The sequence below is a fragment of the Brachyhypopomus gauderio genome, chromosome 4 (assembly GCF_052324685.1).
Source record: "Brachyhypopomus gauderio isolate BG-103 chromosome 4, BGAUD_0.2, whole genome shotgun sequence".
Taxonomy (NCBI): Eukaryota; Metazoa; Chordata; class Actinopteri; order Gymnotiformes; family Hypopomidae; genus Brachyhypopomus; species Brachyhypopomus gauderio.
In genome coordinates this window covers 25,558,755-25,571,179 of record NC_135214.1, presented here as the reverse complement: position 1 = coordinate 25,571,179, position 12,425 = coordinate 25,558,755, and the positions used below count along the sequence as shown (strand labels likewise).

The following is a 12,425-nucleotide window of genomic DNA, read 5'->3' as shown; positions in this document are numbered from 1 at the left end:
TATAAGTTCAGGTCAAAAAAGTTGTTTGGAAATTTGTTTTTGTATATATTGCAAATACAAACAATAATATTCTGTAACTGGTTAATAAATGTTTCATTTTGTGCAAGAGTATATAATGACTATTACACCATATATATTTTAGTCAACTAAATTCTTTGAATAATTAGTCAACTAAATTCTAATGATAATTAGTCGACTAAAACTAGACTAAGACTAAAACAAATCCAAAGACTAAATTATGACTAAAACTAAATGACATTTTAGTCAAAAGACTAAGACTAAAACTAAATCAAAAATTGCTGTCAAAATTAACACTGCACTGCAGCATACTGTACAGCACAGACAGACTCAGCAGCCAAATACACACCGCTGGGCTTCCGTAGCTCACTTGGTACAGCAGGTAGCAACGTGCCACTAACCACTCCACCTGTTTGTGGCTGTGAGAATACTGGTGTCCTTTTATAGGAACTGAGACAAGACTGATATCCTCTCAAAGGAACTAAGACAAGACTCATATCCTATTATTGAACTGAGACACGATTGATATTTTCTCAAAGGAACTGAGACAAGACTGATATCCTCTCATAGGAACTGAGACAAGACTGATATCCTCTCATAGGAACTGAGACAAGACTGATATCCTTTCATAGGAACTGAGACAAGACTGATATCCTTTCATAGGAACTGATACAAGACTGATATCCTTTTATAGGAACTGAGGCAAGATTGATATCCTCTCATTGGAACAGGACTATCAGTTAATTTCATTATATTTTTCAGTTTGGCAATACCTTCCTGAGGTGGTGATCTTAGATTGTAATAAGTTTATTTATTCTAATTATTCTATTCTCTGTAAAGCTCTTTGTAAACTGTGTGTGGGAGTTTGTCTGTAGTTTGTGTGGAAGTGTGTGCGTTTTTGAGTTTATGTCAGTGTATGTGTAGTGTGAGTTTGTGTGTGTGTTTGTATGTGTGTAGTGTTCGTGTGTGTGTGTGTGGTACCTGGTGTGAGGAGGTCAGATGCTGCTCCACTTCTTTGTGCTGTAACAGGCAGGAGCAGCAGAACCGGAGCCCAGAGCAGGAGCAGAGAGAGGCCGTCAGCCATCACCCCAGCTAGCTCTGCAGACCAAACAACACGATTCATCAGCACAGCCAAGCTCTCTCCTCACACTCTCCTCACACTCCCCTCACACTCTCTTCTCACTCCTCACACTCTCTCTTCACTCCTCACACTCTCTCCTCACTCCCCTCACACTCTCTCCTCACTCCTCACAGTCTCTCCTCACATGCTCCCCTCACACTCTCCTCACTCCTCACTCTCCTCACACACTTCCCTCACTCCTCACTCTCTCCTCACTCCCCTCACTCCTCACAGTCTCTCCTCACATGCTCTCCTCACACTCTCCTCACTCCTCACACTCTCCTCACACACTCCCCTCACTCCTCACACTCTCTCCTCACTCTTTCCTCACTCCTCACACTCTCTCCTCACTCACTCTCCTCATTCCTCACACTCTCTCCTCATGCTGCTGTGAAATATCGAGCCAATATTGCCTTCTCTGATCCTTGCTCCTAGAACACTAGATTATCTGGAAATGAGTTTGTGGGTAGATGTTAACTCTCAAACTAATTAACTCAGACACCACACGCATGGGCATGCACATGTGACCGCACAAATGCACTATACATTATGTATGCATGGATCCATCATTACTATCTGAATTTAGAATTAGTATATATTTGTTTGTCCAAAACCCTAAATATTATTCCACCTGCAGTATTGCAGTATGATGACATAGAGAATGGAACAAAATCCAGCAGATGCATTAACATTAACATCATGGACGTAGCCGAGAGAGGTCACGCTTAGGGTTACAGGTTAGGGGTATGGTTAGGGGTTAATGGTTAGGGTAGGGTTAATGGTGGGAGTTAGGGTTAATGGTTAGGGGTTAGGGTTAATGGTTAGGGGCTAGGATTAATGGTTAGGGGTATGGTTAGGGTTAATGATTAGGGGTTGGGGTAAGTGATTAAGTGTACAGTTAGAGTTAGGGGTTAGGGTTAATGGTTAGGGGTTGGGGTAAGTGATTAAGTGTATAGTTAGAGTTAGGGGTTAGGGTTAATGGTTAGGGGTTGGGGTAAGTGATTAGGTGTACAGTTAGAGTTAGGGGTTAAGGATTAGGGGTTAGGGTTAATGGTTAGGGGTTAGTGATTAGGTGTACAGTTAGAGTTAGGGGTTAGGGTTAATGGTTAGGGGTTAGGGTTAGTGATTAGCACACAGCACACAGAAGACAGCATGCAAGCATGCTGGTGCATTATGCTGAGCTCTACTGAGTGCTTTTTGAACTTCAGACTTAACCTGAGGCAGACAAACGAGAGCTAATTAGCACAAAGATCCTTTCAGTCACTGATCGATTCATTTACAGATCGATTCACTCAATGATCGCTTCACAAGTCTTAATTATGAGCACAATTACAACGTCCCGACAAGGGAGACGTGTGCAGACTCGGGGAAGATGATGATAACCTCAAGTGGCCTTACGCAAAGCCAGAGTGCCAGAGCAAGTTCCACACATAAAGATTCACTCCAAAGAGTCTGAATGGAAATATAAAAAGTATAACTCCAGAGTAAAGAAAAAAACCTGCAGAACATAACAAGGGCAAAACTTCGTAACGATGTATACAAACACAATATATACAATAAGCACAATATACACGCCAGAAAAATTTACATCAGGTGTGTTAATAATCAGGTGACGCAGAATGTACAAATGTCCTCTGTGAACTAGAGAAAGCATTCTGGGAACTGTGGTTCGAGAGGAACTCTCTAACAGCTTCCGCCCGATGACTAAGGTAAACTCCTCTACACTTGGGGCTGAGGTGGATCACATTGCTCTGCTTTCAGACGGTCACTTCCAGCTTCTGGGTTTGCCTCCATGTTTAACAGTTCACTTGTCTCTTGTGTGGGGAAAAGTGTTAAACATGAAGCGCTGATGTCACATCTGAACTACACCTGATACACCTGATACCTGAACTACACATTACACACCTGAACTACACCTGACACATCTGAACTACACCTGACACACCTGAACTACACCTGACACACCTGATACCTGAACTACACCTGACACACCTGAACTACACCTGACACATCTGAACTACACCTGACACACCTGAACTACACCTGACACACCTGATACCTGAACTACACCTGACACACCTGAACTACACCTGACACACCTGATACCTGAACTACACCTGACACATCTGAACTACACCTGACACACCTGAACTACACCTGACACACCTGATACCTGAACTACACCTGACACACCTGATACCTGAACTACACCTGACACACCTGAACTACACCTGACACACCTGATACCTGAACTACACCTGACACCTGACAGTGCTCTGCATGGCTAGATCTAGCTCAGGGGTGTCAATCTCATTTTTACTGCGGGCCTCATCGGAATAATCGTTGCCCAGAGAGGGCCATATGTAACTTAATAAATGTAACTACTACTTAATGTCAAATAACTCTGAATATATTAATTATTCAAGTTACAAGTATTACATAGGCCTATATATTTGCATAGATGTAAAAAAAAGATGTTTGCTTGTTGCTGTTATTATAACATAAATCCTTTAAATGTTTTAGGTAATGAAACCCACATGACTCCACCAATCAACGATCAAACTATCCAAGTGAATAAAGAAAAATAACATCAAAAATGTCACATTTACTTTGTTCAAAACTTGAAATATCAAATAACTGTGAAAATAGCAATTGTGCTTCAAAAACGCTCTCTCTGAAAAAGACTTTGAAGCGCAGGAGATTTCTTCAGCCACAACAAACTAGCTTTTATTGCCGCATTGTTTGTGGTTGTGTTTTTCATGAACACATTCTGTTGCAATCGCAGTTTGCCTTTTAATTCTTTGGCAATTTGTTGTTTTTCTTGATGCCTAATTTTGGCATACTTAGCTCTGTTTGGTCTCAAAATGCCGATGTAGATTGTACTCTTTGACAACCACCACCGCTTCATAACACAAAAGACATACCGGTTTTTCTCCTTGAAGCACAAACATGTATTCACTTTCACCTCTTTCTTGAAACACTCTTCCATCTGCATCGATTTTTCTCTTCCTGAACATTTTGGGACTATCATTTGTATTTCTCAATTTCTCTTGAGTGTGGAAACACTGCTGCGGGTAACATAATTGTGGGAAATGTAGTTTTTGGTCATTGCATGTATTCGACTTATTTATTTATTTTAGATAATTAGGTTTTTTAAGCCCTCGTAAAATGATGCGGCGGGCCATTTGGCCCGCGGGCCTTGAGTTTGACACGTGTGATCTAGCTACAGGTTCTGTGGTCTGCTCAGCCTCTTAGACAGAAAAGACAATAATGAGACGTCTGAGGAAACTGCTCCAGAGAACAGGAGAAATACACACACACACACACACACACACACACACACACACACACACACAAAATGTGCAGCCTGTGCAGGTTTTCACACACCAATCCTGTGCTTGATATTACCTTATAAAGAATGTTTTTCACAAACTATGGTGGAGATGATTTAAGGGCACTGACTCCAAAACACACCGTCTACCATTCAACATTTCTCTTCTGCTCCTCCAGAGGGACGTAGGGTGTCTGCCATCGTCACGAGCCCCAGCACACAGCTCCCTGCCACCCTTCCAGTGAGGGACATCTAACAATGCCTCTTCACACACACATAAACATTTTGCCTTTCTGGATGTAAATTGAGTCTTGATATCACATATTTACAGTGCATACGCGTACAGATGCTAGGTGAGAAGATGAGCACCACTATGCTGCAGAACACACATGCGCGCTAACACGTTACATTACTGCCGTTACAACGTAACAGCACCAATGATTACAGTGTAATTTTGGAGATATAATGTGTTACATGGCGCTGTTCACAGTGTTCACATGTTATTTTCCATTTTGCAAGTACCGGTAGAGCAGGTAGGGCAGGCAGGAGCAAACAGAGCAGACAAACACAGCAGAGAGAACAGAGCAGATATAGAATAGAGCAGATAGAACAGAGCAGACAGAACAGAGCATATATAGAACAGAGCAAATAGAATAGAGCAGATATAGAACAGAACAGATATAGACCAGAGCAGATATAGAAAAGAACTGATATAAAACAGCAGATATAGAACAGAACAGATATAGAACAGAGCAGGTATAGAACAGAACAGATATAGAACAGATATAGAACAGAACAGATATAGAACAGAACAGAACAGATATAGAACAGAGCAGATATAGAACAGAACAGATATAGAACAGAGCAGATAAAGAACAGAACAGATATAGAACAGAGCAGATATAGAATAGAGCAGATAGAACAGAGCAGACAGAACAGAGCATATATAGAACAGAGCAAATAGAATAGAGCAGATATAGAACAGAGCAGATATAGAACAGAGCAGATATAGAACAGAACAGAACAGATATAGAACAGAACAGATGAACAGTGTCATTCTAACCCTCACAGCTGTGTCCAAGGCTGCGCAATATTCCAGAGGTGAGGAGTGATGTGTTCATAAGGATAATCATTTAAAGACTCATTCACCACAAAAACCCAATAAACAGCTTTAATACATAAACAATCTAAATGATGAGTCAGATCACTAAAGCATAAACTCGTATTACATCCCTTAAAGCGTGCCTGATTTGGGAGGTGTGACTGGAACGTCCCTGCAGCTGAGCAGGCTGTGGATGTGTTTTGTGGAGAAGGTGCTGTGGACTTTGACCTGTACACGACGAACGCTCAACTGTCATGTTTGCCTTCCTCACGGCTCCAACTGCGATAGAACAATCGACGTAATCGCCAGCGAACGTGTGTGGGATCATCGCACCTTCACTCAACACTCAGTAGAGGCTGGAGATCACAAACCCATCACAGCATGTGAAGACCCAAACTGGGACCCCCATCTACTGCCAGTAAGTGAAGATTACGTGTAGTATTAATCCAGTGATAAATACATTACATTACAAACTTGTGGAATGTCCGCGGGTTGGGAAAATTCAACCTAAGCAGCTAAATGCTGTGCTGAACTCTACCACAGAAACTCCTACAGTGACGCCAGCTAACCTTCCCTGAGGCCCTTACATTTACGCACACACACTCTGTTTTAGCTGCAGGAGGACGGCACTGAAAGCCTTGCGTTGGGGCCATGTGGCAGGGGCGTGTGCAGGCCGTGGGGGTGTGGCTACTCCCCCCCACCCCCCACCCCGGTTGCAGCTACAGGGGGTATGGAAGTCGACACAGAGGGCCACAGAACCCTGCGGGGGAGGGTGGAAACTCCCTGGTTTCTGGTTGGCTGAGGGGAGCTGTGCTGTTCATTGGAGACCAGGAACTATGTGGCAGAGTACAGAGAGAGCCTCACAAACCTTTAACCTGCAACGCCTCAGTCTGCCGTTCCTGAACTCCAGTGTCCCTGCACACTCCAGAGGAATCTAAGAGCACATTAACACATTAACAAAAACATGTTCTGAAAGTGTAAAACACTATATTTGTAACATGCAACATATTACAATGTTACAATGTCTACAATGTTCTGCGTTTCACTGTGTATAGCAGGGTTTCTATAAATTAGCCAAACACACAGCTGTGCGTTCAAATCCATGTCCAATCCCATGACCAATCCCATTACCCATCCCATGCTTACAGTATACACAGCTTCTTATTAACTCTTTATGGAATGCCGTTGAATATAATGTTAGACAGATGTTGTGGTAAAACTCGCCTGTCTTGTGCTAAGGTCCTGTTAGACAAGGTCCTGTTAGTCAAAGCCCTTTTGGACAAGGTTCTGTTAGACAAGGTCCTGGTACACAAGGTCCTATTAGACAGCCTGCGGTGCAGTTGTTTTCCAGTAACATGCAGGCTAATGCCCAGAAGAAGTTAGGCGTTTTGCCTACATTGCTTTCAGATACTGCTGTTCTCTACAGAACAAGAGAACACTGCATGTGTAATCCTGCTAACCCTCCTGATCCAGAACAGACCCACAGTTACAGCTGCAGCTGCCCTGCCGGTTCTGCTGGGTTACTGGGTTACTGGGTCTGAGCAGATTTCTCCTCTCTTACCAGAACACCTAGCGCCAAGCGGAGTGAAATGGACCTGCTGCTGTAATGAAAAGCCCCACAGAGTTACCCAACCGTGGGGCAGAACACAGGGCAGACCCAGAACACGGGGCAGACCCAGAACACGGGGCAGACCGCGGGGCAGACCTGGGGCAGGACGCAGGAGACGACATCAGCAGTGTGTTGTGGAAGGCCCTCTGAAATCAGGCTGTATGGTTTAATAGTGCATACTTAGACAGATACACTTTACATCTACATTTCTTACCTACATGTGGTTAAGATGCTTTAATCTGACTCCCCTCACAACTGCTGGATTCTCGGGGAGGTAAAACGCAGGGACTGGGCAATACGACCACTAGAGGTCCCCAGAAGGGTCACTGATTCAGCAAGAAATGTTTCAAATTAAAATTAGCACTGGCCACTGGACCCATTTTGTACTCAACTGGACTTCAGTAGCAGTTATTATAAAGCTGCTATAACATCCTCATGACATGTTAATAACAGCCCTGTTAGAATGGCCAGCCACACATTGAAACCCTGCTCTTTCAAAAAGTAAAGGCAAAGTGAGGTTAGATTAAACTGCAGCAGAGCAGAAGTGTAGTAACTACCAGAAAAAGGGTGTCAGAACCACCAGATATTAAACGGAAAGATAAAGAGATGACTTGGGAGGACAGACCCTTTCAGCAAGACAGTTCATTACAAGCTCCGCCCACCACAAGCCCCTCTCATCATAAGTCCCACCCCCCTGTGAGCCCCACCCCTGTGCGTGCCTCTCCTAGCATACAGGGCGGGTGGAAGGGCTGATGTACCAGGTTCAAGGGTCAAATGTAATCACCGCATTTGCCTAATCGGGCAAACAGACTTACCCAGTAAAGCAAACCCTGAACACCGCATGTGCAGCCTTACAACCTGCATGTGTGTGTGTGTGTGTGTGTGTGTGTGTGTGTGTGTGTGTGTGTGTGTGTGTGTGTGTGTGTGTGCATGTGTGTGTGTATGTGTGTGTGTGTGTGTGTGTGTGTGTGTGTGTGTGTGTGTGTGTGTGCATGTGTGTGTGCATGTGTGCGTGTGTGTTTGGTGGAGGAGGCCTGGATGCTGTGTGTGTGTGCCACTCCCACTCTCCACTAAACCACTCCCACTCTCCACTAAACCACTCCCACTCTCCTCCACTCATGGGAGGTACAAACAGCTGGATCAGCACGGGAGGAGACACACCTGAGCATAAGGTACCATGGTAACACTGTGGCATGAATGTGTGTGTGTGTGTGTGTGTGTGTGTGTGTGTGTGTGTGCACATGTGTATGCATGCATTTGTGTGTGTGTGTGTGTGTGTGTGTGTGTGTGTGTGTATATGCGTGCGTTTGTGTGTATGTGTGTGTCTGTGTGTGTGTGTGTGTGCGCGCGCGTGTGTATGCATGCATTTGTGTGTGTGTGTGTGCGTGCGTTTGTGTGTATGTGTGTGTGTGTGTGTGTCTGTGTGTTTGCATGTAAGCAAGTGTCTTCCAGTCCATGTGTATGTTTGCATTTCAAAGGTCTGTAGATGACTGGACATCTGATCTGCCCACCAGCACGGAACGCTCATCCAGACAGGACCACAGAGTTCAGAACCACAGGTTGCAGGACCACAGGGTTTAAGACCACAGGGTTCAGGACCACAAGTTTCAGGACATCAGGGTTTAAGACCACATGGTTCAGGACCACAGGTTTCAGGACAAGAGGGTTATGCACCACAGTGCACCATGGCATGGCACATTTCTGTGCTCAGCTCTTCTTCAAAGTTCGCTACCTCGCAGCTCTGACTGCAACTGCTCACAGCTCCATGCTAATTTGAGCCTGCGAGTCAGGACACATGACATACAAACTGACTCTATTTGCAGACAGGTTCTCCACATGTACTGCTCCGTTTAGAGACACGGTATCAGCTCTATGGCAGAAACAGCACCACTATTGTTTTTAAGTTCAGAGCTGCATAGTGTGAGACCTGTTCATCTTTATGGCCATACTGGCTTTTGTTATCCTCACACTGGAGGAACATTCTGCATAAATATGAGACCTCTAACAATCCAAGCTTCTGCCTGCATGCTGTGAGAGTCCAGACCCTGCTCAGATGCTCCAGGTGTGTATTTTGTGTGTGGTGATGAGTCACAGTCACAGGTCAGTAAATGCTGGTGAGACGTGCAGCATATAGGGGTGGAACTGACACGTTACGGAGGGTTCACAGTCAGCAGAGAACACAGAACACAGTTAATGACACTGAAAGTGGAATGAAAAGAACAATGAAAACCAAGATTCATCGCTGCTCACTGGGTTGGTGAAATGTAAGCAGATGCACTCAAAAGAAATCACACAGGAAAGATCACACATTTCCTAAATGAGGCTCAAAAGAACAATGATCACCAAATGATCGCTACTAATACTAACCATATCACTATAATAACAGTGATAAACAAATAATGATCACTACTAATGCTAATGACAACTAAACAGTTAACTAACTATAACAGTGATAATACTAATAAAAACAGTTATAATTATAATAATTATAATAATACAATTTGGGAATTTATGTTTAAATGACTGGCACAGCAATTGTTTTTCCTTTTCACCTAACATAAATCATACCAAAACATTATCAGACATCAAACCAGTCATTACAGACATCAATCATACCAAAGCAGTCATTATCACAAACGCTCTCTCTCTCACACACACACACACACACACACACACACACACACACACACACACACACACACACACCACTGCACAGATAATACACTCCCAACACCCCTCAACACACACACACACACACACACACACACACACACACACACACACACACACACACACACACACACACACACACACACACACACGCCACTGCACAGAGAATACACTCCCAACATCCCTCAACACACACACACACACACCACTGCACAGAAAATACACCCCACCACCCCTGAACACACAAACCACTGCACAGAGAATACACCCCAACACCCCTAAACACACACACACACACACACACACACACACTGAGCCTTTGAGTGGAACATAGGGTAGAACTGTGCAAATAGGGTCATAGATTCCATTATAAGCTTCTACATTCCAAACTTTAACTTCACTGGCTACACATACATGCATACTAAATATATACCAGGTAGGCTATATAAAATACATACGGGCATGCATAACGGTTAAATATGCATATGGCCATGCATAACGGCGAGAATACATTTATTAATTTATTGATTGTGCTGTTCTCTATTTCTTTAATTTAAACCATTATTACATCATTGTTTAATTTGCAAGGTATAAGTAACTAACATGAGCTCGTGCATGAGTTCAAGTCTGAGTGGACTATCTAATTCTCAAATAAGAACCAAGAAGCTCATGTATCAACTTGTTGGAAGCTACGACGTGTGGATATAGGCTACAAACTGCACGGGACTGCTCTTGTGCGTCTACATCTTCCCGTGCGTCCCCCTTGATGGGCGCAAACACGATCCAGGCCACTAAACGTGACGAATGCTGCAGGAGATCTGCAGTTCTGGAAGAGTGAAGGTAAAGGGCGCGCGGACCTGCTGGACGTGCTCGGTGCGTTTACGTCTGCAGCCCGCACCAACTCCTACAGCAAGATGACCACCATCAAATCCAAGCACGCGCCGTCTGAACTGCGCACGTTTAAAGGAAAACCCAGAATAACGGAAGTAACGAATTCACTTTCCCAAGTTTTGTCGGCTGGGATGAGCCCGAAACTCGGCGTTCCTCCCCAGCCTCAAACATGCGCCACAGTCCGCTCCTCAGCCATTTAAACGCGCCAGGCTGTCCTTACTTAAAACTGTAGGTGGAGGCGCGGACGGACGTTATAGCGCACACGGACTTCACAGACTCACCTTCACTAAAGTTGCCTGCGACTTAAATCGGGAGTTTTACTTTTCCTTCAGCGTCCGATCATCCGTACCAGCGAGATTGCAATGCGGGACAATCGCGCAGATTTTCGTTCCGCGATGTTAAAGCCGCGCTACTTACAGTCACGTAAACATTCCCCCGTGAATACTGGACTGTTTCGTCGCAGTTTAAACGCGACTGTTTGGAAACAAAACGAAAACGGTGCCGACACAGATTTAGAGGGTGAGTCTTTCGCGTGGAGCCTCTCGACTCGCTGCCTCGGTGTGGCGACGCTGATTGTCACGCGCCCTCTATTGACAGATATTCGCCGTCTCGCGCTTGCTGCCAAACGCGCCGTTAACCCGCGCGACCGAGACGGCATTGATTAGAGGAACTTTGGAAGCGGATTAGTCGAACCGCAGAAGAGGTGCTGTTGTGACATACAAAAATGATTCCGTTTCCTCCAGTTACGACCTTTTAATATGCACTTTTGTGCATCTCAACGGGCTGTTTAATTTGATCGTAAATTATGTTTATTTGCGATTTTTATTAGGCAGTGGTTTAACAGGTTCAGCAATCGAGGGTTTAGGACAATGCACTGAAGACTGGGAGCGATAGAAAAGTGACTCCTTATTGCTGTGGTTAAATAGAGTAAATGTTATTTATGTAGAGCATTCAAATATTACAGGCGTTATTTGTTAACACAAGATTATGTTTCAGTGTTTGTGTTTATTGACAGGATGTCTGGTGAGTAGGTGCACGTGTACTGGCGCGTGGACACGAGAGCTTCACGTGTCCTGTGAAGTTGCTGCAGCTGTCCACCAGCTTTACCTTTGACCTAGGAACTAGTAAGTTGTGGCTGTGGTAACCCTTTGTGGATGACAGCTAGCTCAGGGCATGAGGAATGGCCAGTGTGGTGCTGGAAGCTTCTCTGGTGTGTGGCCTGTGCCATGTCATGTTGGTATTCCGTGTGTAGTGTTTTGCGTAGTGAGTCTTTTTTCATACCTACAACACACCAGCATTCTCAAAAACAAGCAAAATTACCAGAGCACAGCATTAAGATTTCAGCATTAGGATAAGCATTTCACATTTCAGTTCTGGGAAAACACTCAACATGGCAACCATTACATACATGTTGGAACAAAAGTATGTGCTTTGAAAAACATGTTGTGACCACCATCTACCTCCTGAGTGCCTCTAGCACCCTGAATATCTTGCCTCCCCACCTTTCCCAACATGCACTCTGTGACTTTTAAGCCATTCTTAACCCTACAGCCCTGTCTCTAACACCCAATCACCCCTACAGCCCTGCCCCAAACATCCTACCACCCCTACAGTTCTGCCCCCAAACACCCAATCACCCCTACAGCCCTGTCTCTAACACCCAATCACCCCTACAGCCCTGCCC

At 44.5% G+C, this 12,425-nt stretch overlaps 1 protein-coding gene across 1 annotated transcript in view; it reads right to left on the bottom strand.

Moving 5' to 3' along the window:
• ghra (growth hormone receptor a) overlaps positions 1-11,335 on the bottom strand; it is a 42,638-nt gene extending 31,303 nt beyond the window's left edge. The window contains 2 exon segments of the mRNA XM_077003297.1: positions 1,000-1,116; positions 11,023-11,335. Of these exon segments, the coding sequence (XP_076859412.1) occupies positions 1,000-1,102 (103 nt within the window). The 5' untranslated portion in view covers positions 1,103-1,116; positions 11,023-11,335.
• Between the last annotated feature and the right edge of the window lie 1,090 nt (positions 11,336-12,425).